This window comes from Sminthopsis crassicaudata, chromosome 1 (assembly GCF_048593235.1).
Source record: "Sminthopsis crassicaudata isolate SCR6 chromosome 1, ASM4859323v1, whole genome shotgun sequence".
Classification (NCBI taxonomy): domain Eukaryota; kingdom Metazoa; phylum Chordata; class Mammalia; order Dasyuromorphia; family Dasyuridae; genus Sminthopsis; species Sminthopsis crassicaudata.
Window position 1 is genome coordinate 407679780 of NC_133617.1, and position 22270 is coordinate 407702049.

Consider the following 22270-nt stretch of genomic DNA (forward strand, 5'->3'; position numbering starts at 1 on the left):
GGAAAGGCAAGATCATAAGTGATTGGCAACACTTTTAAAAATTAAATCTAAAATATACCTTTTAGACAAGACTGATTTTTCTTTTTAGGCTAAAAATATTTGTATAATTTAATTTATAGGATTAATCAATATTCGTTTGAAAATAATTTTTAAAAAATACACTTGGAAAATACTTTTGATTCAGGCAGTAGTTTATCATAGGTCTGGGAAAATTAGATAGTGATGAAGTAGCAGGTTGGGGAGAACAGTCCAGAATGTGAAAAGTTCACATTAATTGTTATTATAGTCCAAATATAATATAATAGTTGTTATAATCCAAAAATGTCGTTAATTGATGTGAAAACTGATGTGTTTGGTGTATAACACCAAATGATAAAATTGATGTAGGCACCACATGTTGGAGTTTGGTCCTGTGAATTCTCTTTGGGAAAAATTAGGTTTATTTAGGAGAAGAGGTTACAGACAAAATGAGGAGATACAGTAGATACTAGGAGTGGCAAATATGAAATAGAGCTGGAGAGCATAGAATTAGACCACAGGAGGCATGGTGGAGGGGCGAGGAGAGAGACATCACCAGGCAAAATTCCATGGTGGGCTTTACTCCAAAAGGGTTCATTCAGCAAAGGTGGTGTGGGCAACTTTGGGTGTTTGTATTTTTGACTGGACACAGCAAAGTGGAGCTACCCAAAACTCCCATAGAGGCTGGGACTATAAGGTTGAGCTCATCTCCCTCAGTGTCCTTCCCTGTGTGTGGAATGGATGCTAGATTCCTTTGCCAAATTAACTAATCAGAGACATCTTCAGGTACAAAATCTTTATTTAATCCCTGCAGGGAGAAGTCCAGACCCACCTGGGAGCCATCCAAACTCCCACCATGTGCTCCTGGACCCTGGCCAGTGGGAAGTAGAACAGAAAGTTAATTAGAAAAAGACCCGAGCCTTTTCATTGGATAGACTAAAAGGATGCAACCATCCTTGACCAATGGTCACCTATGTTATCTACTTTCTGGGGGTCACTCACTTCCTGTAATTTCTCTAATTTCCTGCATCCCAAGGTTCAAGATCTGACCCTCCAGAGATCATGTGAGACCCTCAAGATCTCTCCAAAACCCTGAGTCCAAAGCCCAATCTCCCAGCTCTGGGAACAGGGATCATGTGACTCAATACTGAGAAATACTTCATCCAATCAGTCCCATTCACCTGCTTGCCTCAGGGAGTAATCTTAGTACTTTTATCTGTGCTTCATGCTTTCTCTGACAACCCCACCTAGTTACTCAGAACTTCTTCCAAAATATTCATGGGCAAAATTATAAATAATTTTAACAACAGGTTGTTAGTGAAGAGGCTTTTTAAAGGTCAGAGAGTGGGGGGAAATAATGGTAGGATCTGGGGATGTAAAAGGAATTAGGGTGGGTCCTAGTTGAGAACAAACATAGATTATGTATCTACTTGACCAATGCCATATGAGATCCAAGAAATCAAGTATGCCTTTAAATTTACTATAGTAAATTTAATAGTAATAGTCTTATATTTAATAGTAATAGTAAATTTATAGTAATAGCCTCAGGAATTTGATCAACATGGGAACAGAATAGGTTTTGACTAAAGTTCTCCATCGTTCTTGAAAATGGATAGGATGGGCTCCTTAAGAATTCCTTCTCCACTCTAATGATTTTTGGGTGCTTTAAGGATGATTTTACTGTCAAATTTTGTAGTTGATTAGATAGAAATTTAGAAAGAATTATAGTTTGAAGGATTTTTTTTTCACATTCATTATTAATTTTCTCTGCAGTAAGTATAATCATAGATAACTATATATACAAATGGAAAAATTTAAGCACATTATGTTAGATTATAAATTGGTTACATATTCATGTCTCTCCTTTTTTTTGTTTGTATAGGCTGACATGCTTGGACCAGACCTTAAAACGTCCTATAAGAATATTGTACAGCTGTTAAAGGTATAGGTACAATATAACCAGAAGAAAGTAAAAACCCTAAATATTTTATCTGTATTACTTTGTTGTGTCACAGTTCCCTTTTAATGTCCTGACCCTGTTTCCCTAATTGTCCTATTCAGTTACTCTGCCTCAGGTAATCATTCCCTCTTAATGTTTGATGGGATAAAGTCTTTATCCATTTTAGACATCATTAGAATTTCAGCAGCCTCTCCAGTACCTCCCTTCATTATGTCATCCTCATCCTATGTACCTCCTCTATTATGTCATCGATCTTGTTACCCTATAAAAGAATCTTGTATCTGACATTCATTCACTGCTGTATTCTTTGAGATGATAATCTCACACAGCCCTGGGACCAAACCATGGATCCATTTGGTCCCAGCAAATCTCTCTCTTTTAAATAAATTATTAAATTGTTCTCTAATTTCTACCTTGCTCAGTTTCTCCAGCATTACAACTTGTCAGTTGTTTTAGGAAATTATTGTTTTCTATTTGATTGTAAACTATGTAAGAACTATATCTTATACTAACATAGTAGGTGCCTAATGAATATTGTTGATTAGATAATGCAATTAATTTTGATTTGTAGGTAAATTTTTCTTCTTTGGATATTCATTTGCACACTGAAGCACTTTTGAGTATTAGGAATTTTATAAATAATCTCCTTCCTGAAAGAGAGAAAAAATCACCCTCAGAAAGTCAAATTGTAGAAATTGAAGAAAAAGGAGAAGTAATTAAGAAATTATGTAAGTTTTTAAAAATTGCATTTTACATTTTATATCAGAGTAAATTATTATGAAGATTAATTTACTCAAAATTCATATTAGTATATTTTATTGTTAATAAAATTCTACCTGGCCTAAAATTTAAGTGTTGGGATCAGTTCTAGATTAATCAGATATGTTATATTATTATCACTACTGTTGTTATTTCAAGTCTGTGATTTCACAGGCTTGTGATTTTATCAATGTAGGAAACTTTTGGTATACAAACTTTGTACACTATATATACCCTATACTATCTCAACCTTGGAGATGTGAAAATTAGCTCATAAAATTCATTACTTGAAGAGATAAGAAAAATGTATAAGGATGTAAAAAAAAAACTTTGATGATATAAACATATAATTAGTAGGCAGCTTAAAGATTATCAGGTTTTAGTTTTAGCAGATATCTAACAGTGACTGATTCACATTTTTAGGATTTCTACCTTTTTTAGCATGGGTTTTTGCTGAGAGAGACTTCTAAAACTGAACTTATTTCACACATATTTGTGTGGATCAGTATCAACCATAAAAACAATCTCTCTCAGAGACTGTCAGAGGAAGAAAAAGCAAAAAGATGTTTGTTATGATCTGGAGAGAAAGGGCATTTGACAAGATGTTTGTCAGTAAAAGGGGTACAAAACATAAACTGAAAGACACCAGATTAAATAGAACAGAAGCTCTCCACCCTTTGACCTTTTCTCCCATTATTTGAGGGTAGTACAGGCTTACACCCTAAACTGGGAAATCTATCCCAGAAACAAAAGAATACAGGTCAATATTAATAAACTCTTGATTTAAATTTCCCTAGAGAACTGCTATACAAGCAGATATCTGGGATAAGAGAATTCAAAGCCATTATCACTTTTAAAAGAAGTACTTAAATGCTAATTAAGACAAACTAGTAGGGAATGTTCCTTCAAAACAATCCAACACCTGAGCTTTTAATCTATAGCTCTACTTGCTATTGTAATATCTCTAGTTATAATTAAGGTATAATTTAAGGCTATTTTCCCATGAGAGGTCTTCACTCAGTTAATTTCACACATAACTAAAAGGAAGAAATGGTATTTTCCCTTAGTCTGAGAATTCCTAAGATTGTATTTCCTTTACCAATCCAGGTCTCATTCAAACTAATTTATTTACTGGTTTAGAGAGCTGCTTGAGGCAGTGTACCTATGTACATAAACACTAGAAGAGAAATATAAATAAAATTAGGTATTTTTTGATTAAGTCTAGGTGGGCTATCCATTGGATAATGTGGCGATTAATCTTCCCTGATTTCAAAGATTTGATACTTTGCAATCTTATTGATTTAACTAAATTTTTTTAATAGCTCATTGTATTTGATAATTGTATTGCATGACATCTACAGCTAACAGAATATCTAAGACTGAAGATACTGTCAACCTAAAAGTCATTGCTGAATTGTCTTGCTTACGTATCTATATTGAAGACCAAAGATGTAGAATTGCTGAAATTACAATAGAAGGTAACAATTTTTAAGCAAAATTAAATTTAAAAATTTTAATTTGGAACAAGTATATTAATTAATATTATTTCCCTCTTTTAGGGTTTGATTCTCAGGTTGTAATGAGACACACCATAAGTGAAGTAAATGTAAATCTGAAAAATATAATTATTTTAGATTCTAATGAAATGGCTTTATATAAAAAGGTAAGAATATGTTTGTCTACTAACAACAATTCACAAATGACAGTTTAATTTATTTGTCTTTTATTATTTTGACTTCTTAAGGGTAGGGATTATCTTGTTTTTGTATTTCTAGAATTTAGCAAAGTTCTGGTGCCTAGTAGGTATTTGATAATGATAGACATAGATCTTTTTAAGTATGTGTCTATGTTAAGTTCCAAAAGAATTTAGCAAAGGACGCCAGAGAAAAGAGAGATTTATAGGACAAAGTTGATCAGAGCTTCATGTTATTTATTTGCTAATTTTATGACTTACAAGTAGGTTTGAGACTATTTTCTCAGGGACTTGGTTATCACTGAACAACAGATTATCTATTTGATAATCAGTAATGTTTATGATGTTGAGGTTGGAAAGGGAACCCCAAAAGATTGAGATCACAGATGGTATTGGAGGTGTCCCAAAATAATTTGCAGGCTTGAACCCATTTCTCACATTTATCTAGTTTTTCATGTTATAGGTATGCTAATTTTATGTCCCAGAGGTAGAACCAAGGAGTGGTCTCTGGAATTTGGTTATGTTTATTGACAAGTTGTTAATTCTTAGATTGAGTGTGAGGGTTCCTTGAGGCAGACTCCCAAACCAACAGATTTAGAATCACTGACTTGTTAGAACAGAAGCCCTCTAAAGTCAAGGAGCTTCAGAATCATTAGTTTCCCCTAGAAGCTATATTACATTATTTTAACCCTCTCAAGCAGTCATACTCCAAATTCATTTGGGACTAAGGGATAGAGGTCTTATTTTCTGGAGCTGCTTTATGCTGATAAGGAGTGTAAGGCTGTCCCTGCCTTGTGGGATTCAGACCAGGGAGGGGAAGCATGTGACATGAAGATGGTGGCTGCAGTATTCAGAGGGATAGTGAGTGTCACAATCAGTTAGCCAATGGTATTCAGGGTGAACAAATAATTGGAAGTTCATAGTTTGGAGCTTGGAGGGAACAAATCTCATAAGTAGATTATAAATGCAGGGGCCAAATATGAGCCCCCCAAAATAATTGAAAGTGGAGTTAGTATGGGTGTTATTAGAGACAGTAACCTGGAATCCCACTCAGAGGAAGACTGGGTGGAGGGGGGGGGGTGAGATGAGATTTTCATGAGTGTCTTGCATCCAGCCAGCTTTCTCTAAGATTCTCTCCATATGAAGCTCAACCTTTTCCTGAGTTGTTGATGTCCTACCCAGGGAACTAGCATTGCTATACCTTTCCTTAAATACCAAAGAACATTTTCCCCAAATTCCCACTTTTCCTTGAAGGGGGTGAGGGCAGTATCTGAAGCAGTGGCATTTTATACAGTAAAAGGAGCACTCAGATGACTTAGGGTGCAAGCATCATAATGTTTAAAAAGTGTTAAGCATTAGGTAGAGAGGATTACAGGTTGAGGAGGTTTGCAGTCAGAGGCATTCCTTTTAACAAGTCCTTCAGAAACATCATAAAATAGAAAACCTATTTTACAAAGAAAATCTTATCCCTTAAGTGCACAGATGATATCTGAGACCAAGTTTTGTAGTAGCTTCCTAGTTAGTTGTCCCCAAGGATGATTATAATTACATGACTTTATTTCAATCGGAATGCTAGTTCTCAGGAGGTTATGAAGAAGCTTCAAGAAAGGCGGTGTAGAAGCATTATGAGCGAGTTTGCCAGAATAATTTTGGAATGAATATCCTACAATTATTATGTGGGTAAGAAAATCCTTTCTGACAAGAAAACAGGAGATAGCTAGGTTAAGGTTATTCCCCTTAGGGGTAGCTAGTATAATGGGGAGGCATCTAGGGTGAGGATGGTAACACTTGGGAATGGGGTCTTTGCAGATAATGCATCAGGTCCCATCTGTGGGCTGCCTTGGGAATGCTGAGGGCACACCCAACAATCTTGAATGCCACTGGCCACGGAGTTCCCTAGCCTGATTAAGATTTAAGGAGTTATCTCCCCACTGGTGGGGGCCGCATAGTGACATCAAGAGAGCTGGAGAGAAAATACTAGGAACAAAAGCTTTCATCCTCGGCTTGTTAATTAAAGTCACACCTGGAAAACATGGGAAATAACAGGAGAAAAAGAAAGCTAGGGTGAGGGAGAGAAGGACACAGACAATGTCACCCTTCTCTATCTAGTGTGTTTCCAGTGTTTCTAGGAGTCCTGAAGAAGAGCAGTTTCAGGTCCTCTCTGAGTTCACAGGAATATTCAGGAATGGCTGAGGGAGAAGTAGTAACAGGAGCACTGCTTTGAATTCTAGAAACATGAGTAAAATTTTCTATTATATTTGTTAAGGGAGATAATGTGATAGAATGCATTACTAGATGAAGTAAAAATTGTAATTACTTTTAAAATACAGCTTGTGTTTTTAGTAGAGTGATCATTTTAGTTCCCTTTTGGCTTAGATGAAGACTATACTGGCCAGTAAATACTGCCTCAGAAATAGGAAAGAAGAAATATTTAAAATTTGCTCTTCCTAAAGATATGATAGATTAAATTTCAATAAATGTAAATATCTATTGTTTGCAAGGTACTGAGAAGACAAAAGAAAAATCAGAACACTAGCTGTACATAAGGAGCTTACCTTTTTTTTTTTTTTTTTTTGTATAAACTTGTCCTTACAAGTAAGTATAAGGTAATTTTGAGAATAACTGAGAGATGATTACTTTAAAAAAGAGATGGAATAAGACCATTAGAGGGATAAGTATGCCATAAAAATGGGGAATTTGTACTTTGTAAGAGATTCTTCAAATCAGAAAGATTCAGATTATTGTGAGAGTGCCCTCGAACTGCCATTCCCTCAAGATCATGTGAAAGTATAACAATAACTATATCTTTGTTTTGCTATATAGTTTGAAAAACAGGGATCTATATTGAAGTTTCTTTGACCTGAATTGGTTGTGAGAGAGGGGAAGGGTCATGCAGATATAATAAAGGGGTTCTTGTGAACTCTTTGCTTTGTCACTGTTGACTTTCTTTTCCTCCATTATCAGAATTGTTGCATGGATTTGTAGTGTTTGGTTACCTGACTTTTGATAGAGAAGTTTCAAATTAATAGTATTTTGATAATGGAATATCCTATAAGCAGAGCATTTTTGAAAATGAAGTTATGTTGGCTTGTAATTTAATTCTCTTTCTTCTTGAAGGTTCTTTATATAACTGGAAAAGAAGTCTTCAGTTTCAAAATGGTTTCTTATTCAAATGCTACTGCTGGTGCTGAATATATAAATATGAATGTAGTTGACAGTGAAGTTAATTTAAATGTTGGCTGCATTGAAGTCGTTGTAATAATGAAATTTCTATATTCTGTAATGGTAAGTATATAACAACTTTTAAAAAAAAGTATTTAGAATAATTATAAATTCAGTAAGGCTTCATTTACTTAAGGTAATTGGGAAGGAATGCATAATACAGGTGACTTTTCCATGTTTAAAATGAGCAAAAAATGTGTCAGAAATGAAAACTGCAGAACCAAATTCTTGGAGTGAATGGAGGAAGTCTTTATTACATTTCTTGCAAGAAGCACATGTCATACTCCTTTAAGGGGGCACAAATGCAACTTACAGAAGCCTGAATTAGCAGTTATATTCCATAATTCTGCCCTGTCTCCTTAGTCTCTTCTTAGAATTTCAGTTGGAAGAAATATTTCCAAAAATCCAATATTTCATAACACTTCCATTATATGTACTCCTTAATATGTTTCCATGTCCCCTTCTTCCTTTGCCACATCATCATATGTTAAAAAATGGTGGATGTCTCCTTCTTGAGGGAGGAGAAAGTAATATACATGAAGCTTATACAGCATGCACAGTTAAAACTTTTGCTTGCCCAGTGCATAAACCCACACCATTTGCACTCAAGCAACATCTATGATTACTTCTATTGACTTAAGACATTCTTTAATTCTCTTCAGCCAGGATGGACTTTCTCTAGAACATATATCACATTTTTTTCTACCATGCCAATGAAAAGAGAGGCTGTGAGAATCTGAAACTTTTCACCAATGGAAATAAAACCTTACCATTTTACTTCTCACAAATAGAAAATTAGAGGAGATCTTAGGTGCTTTCCTGTAAAAGTTGTAATACTATTAATTGTTACTCTTTCTTCTCCTCTACTACTACCACTACCATTACCACCACCAACTTATGTTTGCATAATACACTTTTTTTTTTTTCTGACAACAACTCTCATAATATACTTATTAGGCTCTGCATAGCTTTTCATATTTTTAAATAGGAATAGACACTGCCACCCATTTCCAATCTGTATTGATTTTCATGTAGCAAATAGTTTTATATAGTTTTTTTTTTAAATCACTATAACCATCAAAACTCAGATGGACAAAAATAAGACTTCATAAATGAGAATGTTTCAGAATTTACTGGTGTAGATGAGAAAGTATATGAACATAAAAGCCTCATATTTTTAAGAACATCATCAAAAGGAATATTACATGATCTGATGTTGAAATTGTGAGTTAATTTCGTAGTTTGCTGTGCCTGACATGTTGATTGTCACCGTGTTTTCCTCAGAAATATTTAAACTGTCTTGTGGCATCTCTCATTTGCTGCCACCATGTGGAGCTTTTTGTACCAAGTTTGGGAACTGCAGTTCTAAACTTTGAATTAATTGTAAATTGAAGAACAAAGATTTTCAGTAGTAGAGGATTTTCTTCCTCTTCTTCCTTCTCCTCCTCCTCCTATATTACCACCAACACTATTTACCTTTCTTTAATGCTTTAAAGGTTACAAAACACTTTTTCCCATAACAACCCTTATAGCATGGTATTCAATGTATTTTAACTTATTTAAATTCTTATATCTAAGTGCTAATCATAATTAGCTCTAGTAACTAGATTTTTAAAAATCCCACCATCTTTTTTTGTATTAATTCAGTGGTAGATAAAGGAAAAAAAAATGAGGATGAGTGGGGTATTGAAGACATATAAATAACCTAGATGATAACATAAAAAACAATTATAAACAGTGATAAACATTTAATAGTAATATTATTCCTCAATTTAATAGCTTCATATATCTAAAACTAACATCAGGAATATAATTTTGTAATTCTTACAGGCTTTTATAAACAACTTTCAAAGAGCAAAAGCAGCTTTGACTGAGGCAACAGTTCAAGCAACAGGTATAGCTGGTGGCGTAAAAGAATTGGCAAAAAGAAGTTCCCGAATGTCATTGGATATTCATATCAAGGCACCTGTGGTTGTAATCCCACAGTCATCAGCATCCAGAAATGTCTTAGTTGCTGATTTTGGGCTAATTACAATGAAGAACAAGTTCTACGTAGTGTCAAAGAGCCATCATAATCTTCCCCCTGTTATTGATGATATAACAATAAAGCTGAGTGAGATGAAACTCTACAGGTATAAATGTTGATGGGTATACCAGTTAGATTATGCAGGATAAACAAGTCTTTACACTACTTGGGAACTTTATTTTTTTAGTCCACACTAAAGTTTAGATTGGTTTTTTTTCAATCTAGTATTCCTAGGAAAGACAACTTAGTGCTATACTATAGTTTGGTATCCTGTTTTCTTTGTCCTGCTCTTTTCATTAACTGAACTGTGTAGTTACATATTGTGAATGTGAAAAAATGTATTAAGTAGAGCCAAATGTAATCATTGTTCCTTGTTGCAAATTTAACAGCTTAAGGTTTATTTGTTCTTTTTTTTAAAAAATGGTTTTAACTTTTAATGTTACAGTTTACAAGATATATAGGATATCCCAAAAGCCTTAGTGCAATTTTAGGCCAATAATCTTTGTTTTAATATTAAATTATGCTATATTCCTTTAGATGATCTTTTTGGGTGTTTGAGATGGTTTTGTTTGCTTGTTCATTAGGCTAATAGCTTTGAGAAATAACTCAGGTACTTGTTTTGGAAGTATCTTTTCTTGATAGAGGAATTCTTAACTGTAACCTGTCATTTTACACACTCTTTCAAACCCCAAAATACTACTAGTTGTACAAGTAAAACCAATATAATCTTAAAACATATTCTGCCTTGATCCCACCATATCTAAAGTCTTAAGTGTAGTTATGGAAATCATTAGGAAAGACATTGGACTGTGTTCCCAGGAAGGCAAACCAGATTGTCAAAAAACATGGCAGATGAGAATCACTTGAAAGAATTGGGGATGTTTAGCTTTCAGAGAAAAAAAGACTTGGGGTAGTGTACCTGATTCTACTTTTTGTGTAATTGAAGATGATGCATAAAAGGAAGTCATAAAGTTGTTGGAAGAAGAGGATTCTGGTGAGTAGTAGAGAAATCCAGGGAATGAATCTAGGTGATATTGAAGTAAACAAGCTGGAGCCCTTCATCAAATGAAGTCTAATGTAGTGACACACCCATCTTGAGAATAGCTTCAGGAAGGAGTGAGAAAGGCTTTCACTCTAGCACTTATAGAAGTACGGAAAGTGAATTAGAATTGAGTTAAAATTTGTTCTCTTGCCCTAGAGAGAAATTATAGCAGTGGTTAAAAATTACAGGGAGGTAGATTGAGCTTGTATATTAGAAAAAAGACTTCTTGATAATACTAATAGTGAAAAAGTGAAATGGGCTGTTTCAAAAAGTAGTGGGCTGCCCCCACTGGAAATCTGCCGACTAATGCTGGACAACCACATTGTAAATGGTATTTAAGACATTCTTGGTCAGATACTGGTTGAAATAGATGGCCTCTGTATGGGACAGTGCTGACCACTAAAACAGTCTTTTTTTAATCACAGGTCTCAGTTTGTTGAAGGCCAGTTTCCTGAAGTACTAGATATAATGCAACCAATAAATCTTGAGGTTAATGTTCAAAGAAACTTATCCTGGGAATGGTACCAAGAAATTCCTGCTATAAATCTTGATGCTCAGCTTAAACCAATGGAGGTAAATGTTTTCTTCTTGCTCTTTTTGCATGTTATTTAAAAAATTATAGATAAGCATGGTATTTCTTAATGATTTTCTCAAACATACATCTTTTATGGATTGTATGTATATGTCCATATATATAAAATTTTTATATGTATTTATATGCAGATGTATATAACTGAATTTTTTTCTTAATGGTACTTGTGATCTGATTGAAAATCTCCTATGTATTTATGTGTATATGCATATATACATATTATTATATAGATATATTTAACTACTGTGTTTTTAATACATTTTTTGTGAACTATATCATTGGCAACATTACTAAACATTACTAAAGATACTGATGGAATGTAGCTTCTAGGAGAAGTCCTTGGAAGTAGGGAGCATTAGGGAGGTTCCCCTGACCTTGGAGTGCTGTTGTTCTAACAATCTGTCAGTGATTCTAAAGTTTTCTGGCTTTGGAATAGGTGATCCATAGGTCTTCTTCCCCCTCCCTCAACTTTGGAGTACTAATGTTCTGGCACTCTGTCAATGATTGTAAAAATTCTCTGGCCTAGGAATATAGTAATATTCCTTCCCTTAGACTTTAGGAAAGATTATATTAATGATCCCAAGACCCCCTGATCTAATAATGCTATTATTCTAACAATCTGCCTGTCAATAAATGCTGGTGACTGTCAGATATAGGATTTGCTGGTCAGTGATAACAAAATTCTTGAGACCACTCCTCAGTTCTACCTCTGGGCCATAAAATTAGCATATCAGTAACATGAAACACCTGATATTTCTGTCTTTTTCCTATAAAATTATTTTCTTGCTCCTGGTTCTTTGCTAAATTCTTTTAGAAATCACACAAACACAGCAAGCAAAGAAATTTAATTACTTGGAGAATCAGAAGGTAATTTATTATGTTATTCCTTCTTACATCACTTCTTTTTAACCTTCCACATGTAAAGATTTTAAACATCTAAGTCATTATAGTCAACAGAGGAAGAAAAAGAAAAAAAAAACTGCCATTGTGGCCAGTTATTGCATTGATTAGAGTTCTTAAATTTTTAAAAGTTGATTTTTCTTTTTTGCATTCAACCATTTCTCATCTACTCCCTTAGTTTCCATTTTTGTCCCTACCAAAAGAATTGTATTCATCACAACATCACCTTTTCTTTGTTCTTTTAATATCTTTGGGTTACAGATCTAGCAATGATAATGCTGAATCTGAGTATATATAATATAGCAGCTTTGGGGGCATAATTCCAAATTGTTTTCCAGAATATCTAGATTAGCCCTGCCAACAGTGAGTGTATTCATTAATGGGCCTTTCTTCATGTCTTTCCACCCAAAAAGGACTCCTCCTTTAAATCCACATCTTAGAGCATTACTTATATTAAACTGTTCTTGATCCTCTAAACTGCTAGTGCCCTTGTTTCTAAATTATCTCAAAACAGTTTTATATATTTTATTATCTTTTATACTTTTTAAATTTCTTTGACCTCTCTGGCTAGGTTGTAAACTCAGTAGGGAAGAACTGTTTCTCTTTTGTTTTCATATCCCTGCTATTTGAGTGACTGCCTACCTTGTTTTTGAAATCCTAACAAGCACTAATATTGTAAGATGAGGACAGAATATAGACATCATAATTGAGAGCTGGAAGTGTCGGTATTTTTGTTTCTTGTAATTAGAAGTTTTCCAAATATAAATCTGAATTTTAACTTTATATCTGCTATCTCTTGGAATTCAGGGAATTAAACAACTAAACCAAAAATAAGGAAGACAATTTGGGAATAGATCAATAATAGTGGCTCATATTTCACTTCAATATTTACTCATCCTGTGATGTAAATAGTGCAAATGTTGTTATCCTCAGTTTTTAGGTAAGGAAATGCCTTATCTATATTAATGAAACACCTCCTTATATTATTGGGTATCAGATGATCAGCTGACATTATTCTGCAATCTTATTATTTCTGTAATTGTTGTTATTGTCTTATTACCATTTCAGTTTGGTAATAACACCTTAAATTTATACATACACACATTTATCTATAGAATTACATTATAGAATTCATAAAGTACTTTCATTAATATTATTTCCTTTTGATCCTTATGAACCTAATAAAATAGGTAGATATTCTTATCTCCATTTTTAAATGAAGAAATAAAATGCAGAAAAAGTTAAGTAGTTGAGTCAGATTTTAAATAAGAGTCTTCTGATTCTAGGTCTCTTGATTTTTTTGATTTGATCACCAAATGATGGCAGGCACTAAAAGCTGGGGCTAGATCATATGAAGAATTCAAAATAACCATTCTCTTTGGCAAAAGGTAGATTTAAGAAGAATAGATTTCAGACAAAATGGAGGGATACAATAGACATTGGGAAGGGTAAATATGAAATAGAGTAGGGGAGAGCATATGAAAGACAAGTTACTCAGTGGAAGTCAGTGAGGCTGGGGCATGCTCTTGGCTGGCAGGCTAAATCCTGAAAGGGACTTAGCACCCTAAAAGAGATAGCTGTAAGGAGTAGAAGTTGGGGTGAGAAACATAGTAGAGTTAAGGGGGTTAACATGTGGCATGGGGGAAGAGGAAAGACATCACAATTGTAATGTCAGTTGAAGTGGGCTAAGTTTCAGAAGGAATTGTCTTAGGAACTTGGTTGGTTATGACCAACAGATTGTTTATCTGACGGTCAGCAATGTTTATAGGTCTATGCTATAGTATTCCCAAGGCTAGGAGACTTTAGAATCATAGACAAGAACAATAGAACTCTTAAGGTAAGGAGATTTCAAGATTACTGCTATATTTCCTCTAGAAACTGCAATTAATCATTTTCACCCTACATTTCTGGACCTTGGAATTTTCACTTAAATAAAAAATAATAATTATACCATTTGCTAAGCTTTTTTTCCCCCCCCCTGAGGCTGGGGTTAAGTGACTTGCCCAGGGTCACACAGCTAGGAAATGTTAAGTGTCTGAGATCAAATTTGAACTCGGGTCCTCCTGAATTCAGGGCTGGTGCTCTATCCACTGCACCACCTAGCTGCCCCAATTTGCTAAGCTTTTACTAATTTAATCCATGATAGCAATTTCATAAAATTAGACTGGAAGAAACTTAAAAAGCTAACTAGCCCATTCCCTGTTATTTTACAGATGAGAAAATTGAGGTATATGGAGATAGTAATTTTTTTTCTGCATTGAAAAAATTTATTGGTCTCTTTATGTAATAACATCACCTTGATTTTTAAATAAATCCTTTCCTCTATTTTTCAGTGAGCTGTCCTTAATAACAACAAATCAAAATGAGAAAAGAAGAAATTCAAAAAAAACAGCCACCAGCCAACACATTATATGAATTTGATCCTATAGCCATAGTTCTTTGTCAATGCAAAGAAGAGATAATTGATCATTTTCTCAGATCTCTTCTATGGCAAATTCATTATATAGGAAATTCTTCATGGGATTCTTGATGTTTAATTTTGGATTTTAGTTCTTTCCATTTATATTGATACAATCATTGTGAATATTTTCCCAAGTTTCTTTCACTTTAACTCCAACTGTTCATATGAATATTCACATGCTTCTGCATTTTTCATATGTTTTTTTAAATTTTACAGCTCACTGTATATTACATTTATATATCATGTAACTTCCCTGGGCTTCAATTTCCTCATATTTAAAATGAAGGGGTGAGATTAGGTGATCTCTTATATCCCTTCTGGGACTCTACTGTGCATAAACTTTAAAAAACAATCACCACCCAATGCCAGATAGATTCACAAGCAAATTCTATAAAATATTCGAAGAACAATTCTAATTTGTTTTTTACAGTAATTCCATTAAATTGTTTACTAAAATAACAAAAGGTAGAGCTAGAAAAAAATAACATATTTTACATGGAAGAACAATAGGTCAAGAATAGAAGAATCACTGGGAAAAAAAGTGAAGGAAGATGTCATAACCAGATTTCAGTCTATATTACAAATAGTAATTATCAAAGCAATCTAGTACTAGTTAAGAAATAGAATAATTGATCAGAAGAATAGTTTAGATATACCGTATATAGTAGCAAATGACCATAGTGATTTCTAGTGTTTGGTAAACTGAAAGAGCCAAGCTTTTTTGCAGGAACTTACCATTTGAGAAAAACTGAGCAAAACAATCATGCAAGATAGTTCCACAGGACTTATGATGAATAAACTATCTGCCCCCAGAGAGAGAGATCTGATGAACTTTTGAGTTTAGATTGAAACATTTTATTTTTCTTATTTTTCCCCTCTGGCAACATGCCTAATATATTAATGTATTTCATGACTTATTGTGTGTGGTAATATTAACATTTTAAGATTGCAAGAGAAAATTCCTGAAACACTGGGGATAATTCCAGGAATTTACCCCATTCTGAAGCAAAAGAAAAAGAAAAAAAAACAACTGGGTAATTAGCAATTTTTTTGCTAACCCTTCCTTGACTCCTATCTTGTTTGAAGTCCCCTTCTGCTCTTTTGGGAAAGCATCCCAGAAGTTATCAAGGGACATGACAAGGAGTGAATCTAGACAGGGGACGCCAGATTCTCCTTATATGTACCACCAAATGTTGAGGTTCACAAGGGGCCCCAAAAGGGGGGACCAGTATTGCGAATTATCTCAAAAGAATTTGCATGCTTGAACCAAAATCCAAGTCAGGGGGCAAAGTTTATTGCAATTATAATGCTAATTTTATTAACACTTATAATGTCACTGCTATATCTTCCCTAAAGTCTAAGGAAAGAGATATTATTCTATTTCTAGGCCAGAACAATTTTTTGATCATTGACAGACAGATTCTTAGAACAATAGTATGCTAAGGTCAGGGAACCTTAGAATTGTTGCTATGTTTCCCCTAGAAGCTATACCCTATCAATATTATCCATGGAGTTTTCTTGGCAAAGATATTAAAACAGTTTGCCATTTATTGCCCTCATAAATTAAGGCAAATAGGGGTTAAGTGATTTGTTCAGGGTCCTAATAAGTGTCTTAGGCCAGATTTGAAGTCAGGTCTTGTTTCTAGATCTAGTGCTCTATCTTGCTGCCTCTAATTGGCACATATTAAGGGCTTAATAAGTATTTATTGAATTGAATTATTATGACTATTTGTATGTGTGAATTATCTGTCTAGATCATAAGATAATTTGCAAAGAAGAAAACACTCTAGAATCAAATTATGAAAGATCTGGTATCAAAAACAGCAAGTTATTTGCAGAAACACAAATATTAGAAACTATGTAGTAGCAGTTTTTTTTTGGGGGGGGGATAGTGCCATTTTATATCGACTATGAATTTAGTTGGAGGGGAGCTTCATAGCTATTTGAACCACAGATAATTCTTCCTAATTAGGCTTTCATATTGGTGTTTTTCTATGTCTCCTATTAAGATATGGAAGATTTCGCCAAATTGGTTCTAGTGCTATTTTACTTTGTCTTTAAAACATAAATTTGATTGTTGGAAGATTTTTTTTTTTTTTTAGAATTTTTTTCCCCACAGTATATATGCATGAATAATTTTTTTTATAATATTATCCCTTGTATTCATTTTTCCAAATTATCCCCCCCACTCCCTCCTATGACAGGCAATCCCATACATTTTACATATGTTACAATAAAACCTAGATACAATATATGTAGGTAAATACCATTTTCTTGTTGCACATTAAGTATTAGATTCTGAAGGTATAAGTAACCTGGGTAGATAGACAGTAGTGCTAACAATTTACATTCACTTCCCACTGTTCCTTCTCTGGGTGTAGTTATTTCTGTCCATCATTGATCAACTGGAAGTGAGTTGGATCTTCTTTATGTTGAAGATATCCACTGTTGGAAGATTTTTTAGATCATTATATGTGAACTTAAGTACATTAAAATTTTCATTTGGAAAAATGGAGCCAAGATAGTAGAATAATGCTCTTCTGAGAAGATAATTTAACATATAAGAACCAGTATGAAAGATCATTTTTAAGAAACTTAACATAGACAAACTACTTAAACATGGAAAAATTGTTTGTTTTTTATATATGTGTGAATATATGTATATATATGTACATAAGATTCACATCAACAGTAGGGTAGCTCAAGAAAAAGATTGGTAGAGTTAAGATAAAAACAGCAGTCATGTTACACAAGTGAGGTGCTTAGGAAGAATAGGCAAAGAAGAATTAGAGGGAGAGAGGCTCAGTTCTGAAAAACTATTCACATCAGGAATGGATTCAATAGGTAATACTGCATGTATAATATGAAGGACATAGCACCCTCCAAAATCTATAAAGAAAAAAGGGGGGAGGAATGGATGAATGAGGAAGCAAAGGATGAGGGAAGAAGACAAGGGAAGGGTTCTTGGGTAGGTGGGGAGAGGTTAAGTAATAGCAAGGCAAGTTATGGAGCAGAATTTAATTAAAGAGGCAGCAAGATTAGGAAAGATGTATGTCTATGTGGAGTGAGTGTGAGTATGCATATGTATATATCTGTATATGTATACATAAATATATCTTTCCTTAAACGTAGCTTGCTTGAGAGTGGTGGGGTGGAATGAAAGGGGAAAAAAAGGAATAAAATAAGGTGAGCATCAGAGAACCAAAGAACAATTTACAATGAAGTTCATTAAAAACGGTCATTCATGAATATAATTTCTTCTACTATTTGTGTGTGTGTGTGTGTGTGTGTGTGTGTGTGTGTGTGTGTGTGTGCGCGCGCGCGCGTGCGTGTATGTGTGTATACTTTTCTTGATCTGGTAATGTTATACAATTTAAATCCTCCCTATTCTGCTCGGCACATGACAATGTTCTCTTGTTTTGCTTCACTTTTGTTTTATATTTCTTTGTTTTCCTTTTTTTCTTATTCTGCTTTTTCAAATTAAGAAAAGGGAAAATTTTCTATTTTTAAATGTTTATTTTGTTACATATTTTCTTTTACAACATGACTAATATGAAAGTATTTGTCCTGTACATGAATAACCTGTATATTATTTCTTGCCTTCTCAATGAGAGGGAAAAAAGAAGAGGTAATTTGAAACTGAAAATTAAAAATGAATATTAAAATTTTTTTATATGTAATTGGGAAAAAATAGAATTTTTAAAAAGTCACTGACAACTATAGTCACATTCCCCATTCTCACATTCCCTCTCAAAAAAAAAAAATCCAAATTATTTTGATGACTTGTTTTTGATTAATTTTGTTGTTAAGCTGACAAAAAAGTTAAAAAATTTCATTTGGCTTTGATTGTGTGTGTCTCGAGAAATAAAGAAAGGGGAAAGATGAGACAGAAAGAGATTGAAATAAAAAACATGATATTTATAAATTTCAAAAGCTTATATAAATGTAAAGAGTTTTAAGTTAGTCTTGGCCATGTTTTTTTGTGTAACTTTTTGCTGAGAATATGAGAAAGTACTTGCAGTTACCTGATAGAATGCCAGGAAAGCCTAAAGAAAGGAAGACCATCCTTTCTTGTGCATTTAATAAATGAGTATCCTTTATTGTTTACCCTGGAAACCTGGCCAGTTCCTTGAGTAAACATAGTCCTCCTAAAAGAATAAACAAGTATTCTCCTTGGTGGGCTTCTTGTGATGGAGCATCCTGTATCTAGGAGTAGTTACTCTGTCTCAAGAGTCATGTATCAGATGAGAATACTTAGCGTAATAACCTTCTTTGTTCTCAGCCTTTACAAACCCCTTAGTGGAGATTTTGAGAATTCACCTAGGAAATACTGTGCAACTTGCCTATCAATGGCACCCAATCAAGATTCTGAATAATTGTGATCATGGATTCTCCTAGCCAAGGAAATTCAGATTTTGGTGCTTTCTTGGAGTGATGATAATGTATGTTGTTTATGGACTTCCGGCCAAGATGGCGGCGTGGAGGCAGACAGCTGCTTGAGCTCCTCGTTTTCTCTCAGAACTTACTTCATGACAAGCCTCAGACTTAATGCTTGACCCAGAAAGAAACCCACAAATAATCACAAGAGAAGACATCCTTGAAAGTCGCCAGAAAAGGTCTGTGTTTGGTCAATCAGACTGGGCACAGACTGAGGGCAGACAACCAGAGCGAGACAGTCAGCTCACACAGCTCAGACCTGAGGGGGAGGGGTACGATCTCTGCCGTTTCTGCGAAAAGGCTTTTACCCCAGTGTGGATACTCGTCTTGGCAGCAAGCCAGGAGCAGCTGAGAGGGTGTAAACACGGGAGGTAAAGATTAAAACCCCAGAAAGCCAGCTTCTCTCAGAATCCGGCCACCCCCAACCCCCACCTGGACTGACTCAGAGAGTTCTCAGAGCCTCAGAGCCTCAGAGCGCAGACTCAGTACAGTCATTACTGTTCTGTTAGTGGCTCTCTGCTGCCCTACCCCCAATCTGTAGAGGAAGCCCATTAATACCATCCAGCCCCATCCCCCGAAAAACAGACCAATTGTTTCTCTTGTCAATTTGTTTTCTTCCATTCCTACTCTGACAAAATGAACAAAAAATTCAAAAGGGCTCTAACCATTGACAGCTTTTGTATGGAGAGAGAGCAGACTTCAAACACTGAGGAGACTAAAAACAGACTGTCCCCAGAGGAATCCCCTAAGGGGGATATGAGCTGCTCCTCAATACAAAAGAATCTCATAGAGGAAATCAAAAAGGCTCTCACAAGAGAGCTGGAAGAGAAATGGGAAAAGGAAAGGGAAGGTTGGCAAGAGAGCCTAGAGAAGTCATCCCATGCATTTAAAGACAGAGTGGATAAAGAAATCAAATCATTGAGAAACAAGATTAGTGAGCTGGAAAAGGTAAACAACTCCAAGGAAAACAGGATTAGTGAGCTGGAAAAAGAAAACAGCTCTTTAAAAAATAAAATGGATAAAATGGAAAAAAATTCCATAGAAGATAAAAACTCAATTGGACAATTACAAAGAGATATAAAAAAAGTGAGTGAAGAAAATACATCATTGAAAATTAGAGTCGAACAAGTAGAAATGAATGACTTAAGGAGAAACCAAGAGGGAGTCAAGCAAAACCAGAGAAATGAAACAATTGAAAAGAATGTCAAGTACCTTATTAGAAAGACAACAGACCTGGAAAACAGATCCAGGAGAGACAATTTGAGAATAATCGGACTCCCTGAAAAATGTGAGGAAAAAAAAGAGCTTGGACACCATTTTCGAGGAAATTATCAAAGAGAACTGGCCAGACATTCTGGAAACAGAGGGTAAAATAGACATTGAAAAAATTCATCAATCACCTACTGAAAGGGACCCTAAAATCAAAACACCAAGAAATATAGTGGCCAAGTTCAAGAACCATCAGACAAAGGAAAAGATATTGGTAGCTGCTAGAAAAAAGTAATTCAAATATGGAGGATCCACAATAAGGATAACCCAGGATCTAGCAGCATCCACATTAAAAGAACGAAGGGCCTGGAACATGATATTCCGAAAGGCTAAGGAACTTGGTATGCAGCCAAGAGTAACTTACCCAGCAAGAATGAGCATCGTTTTCCAGGGAAGAAGATGGACATTTAACGAAATAAATGAATTCCATCTATTTTTGATGAAAAAACCAGACCTACATAAAAGGTTTGATCTTCAAATACAGAACTCAAGAGATTTCTAAAAAGGTAAAAAGAAATCTTGAGAACTATACTTCTGCCAAAAAAATATGTAAAGAACATATGTACAATTTGTCTTAGAAACTAGAGGTGGAAAGGAAATTATATCATAAAAAAGTGTAAAGTGGTGGTACTACATCTCATGAAGAGGCAAAGGTAACCTATTATATCTGAGAGAAAGAAAGGAGGGAGATGAACATAGTGTGTATCAATAGACATATTTGATTTATGGTGAAACTTCTTCCACTTCATTGAAAAGTGAAAGGGAAGGAGTAAGCTAAGGGGAAGGGAATACAGAAATTTCGAGGAAAAGGGGTAAAATAAGGGGAGGAACTTTAAGGTGGGGGAGGGATCCTAAAAAGGGAGGGCTGTGAAAAGCAAGTGGTGTTCACAATTTTAATACTGGGTAGGGGGATAAGAGGGAAGGAAAGGGGAAAAACATAAGCAGGGGTTAATAGGATGGCAAGCAATATAGAATTAGTCCTTCTAACCATAAATGTGAATGGGGCAAACTGCCTCATAAAGAGGAAGCAGTTAGCAGACTGGATTAAAAGTCAGAATCCTACTAAATGTTGTTTAAAGGAAACACACCTGAAACAGGGTGAGACATTCAAACTAAAAGTAAAAGGGTGGAGCAGACTCTATTATGCTTCAGGCAAAACCAAAAATGCAGGAGTAGCCATCCTCATCTCAGATCAAGCAAAAACAAAAATTAATCTAATTAAAAGAGATAAGGAAGGGCATTATATCCTGCTAAAGGGCAGCATCAATAATGAAGCAGTATCAATATTAAACATATATGCACCAAGTGGTACAGCATCTAAATTCTTAAAAGAGAAATTAAAAGAGCTGCAAGAGGAAATAGATAGCAAAACTATAATAATGGGAGATCTCAACCTTGCACTCTCAGAATTAGATAAATCAAACCACAAAATAAATAAGAAAGAAGTCAAAGAGGTAAATAGAATACTAGTAAAGTTTGATATGATAGATCTTTGGCGAAAGCTAAATGGAAACAGAAAGGAGTATACTTTCTTCTCAGCAGTTCATGGAACCTATACAAAAATTGATCATATACTAGGGCATAAAAACCTCAAAATCAAATGCAGTAAGGCAGAAATAGTAAATGCATCCTTTTCAGACTACAATGCAATCAAAATTACATTTAATAAAAAGCCAGGGGAAAATAGACCAAAAAATAATTGGAAACTAAATAATCTTATACTAAAGAATGATTGGGTAAAACAGCATAGACATAATTAATAACTTCACCCAAGAAAATGACAATAATGAGACATCATACCAAAATGTGTGGGATACAGCCAAAGCAGTAATAAGGGGAAGTTTTATATCTCTACAGGCCTACTTGCATAAAATAGAGAAAGAGAGGGCCA

At 34.5% G+C, this 22270-nt stretch overlaps 1 protein-coding gene across 2 annotated transcripts in view; it reads left to right on the forward strand.

Moving 5' to 3' along the window:
- Positions 1-22270, forward strand: part of VPS13A (vacuolar protein sorting 13 homolog A) — a 246253-nt gene that overhangs the window by 107054 nt on the left and 116929 nt on the right. For both annotated transcript variants that reach the window (XM_074280102.1, XM_074280103.1), the window contains exons 28-34: positions 1901-1960; positions 2550-2706; positions 4099-4215; positions 4297-4400; positions 7548-7715; positions 9483-9784; positions 11146-11293. In XM_074280102.1, the coding sequence (XP_074136203.1) occupies positions 1901-1960; positions 2550-2706; positions 4099-4215; positions 4297-4400; positions 7548-7715; positions 9483-9784; positions 11146-11293 (1056 nt within the window). The remainder of the gene's footprint in view (positions 1-1900; positions 1961-2549; positions 2707-4098; positions 4216-4296; positions 4401-7547; positions 7716-9482; positions 9785-11145; positions 11294-22270) is intronic.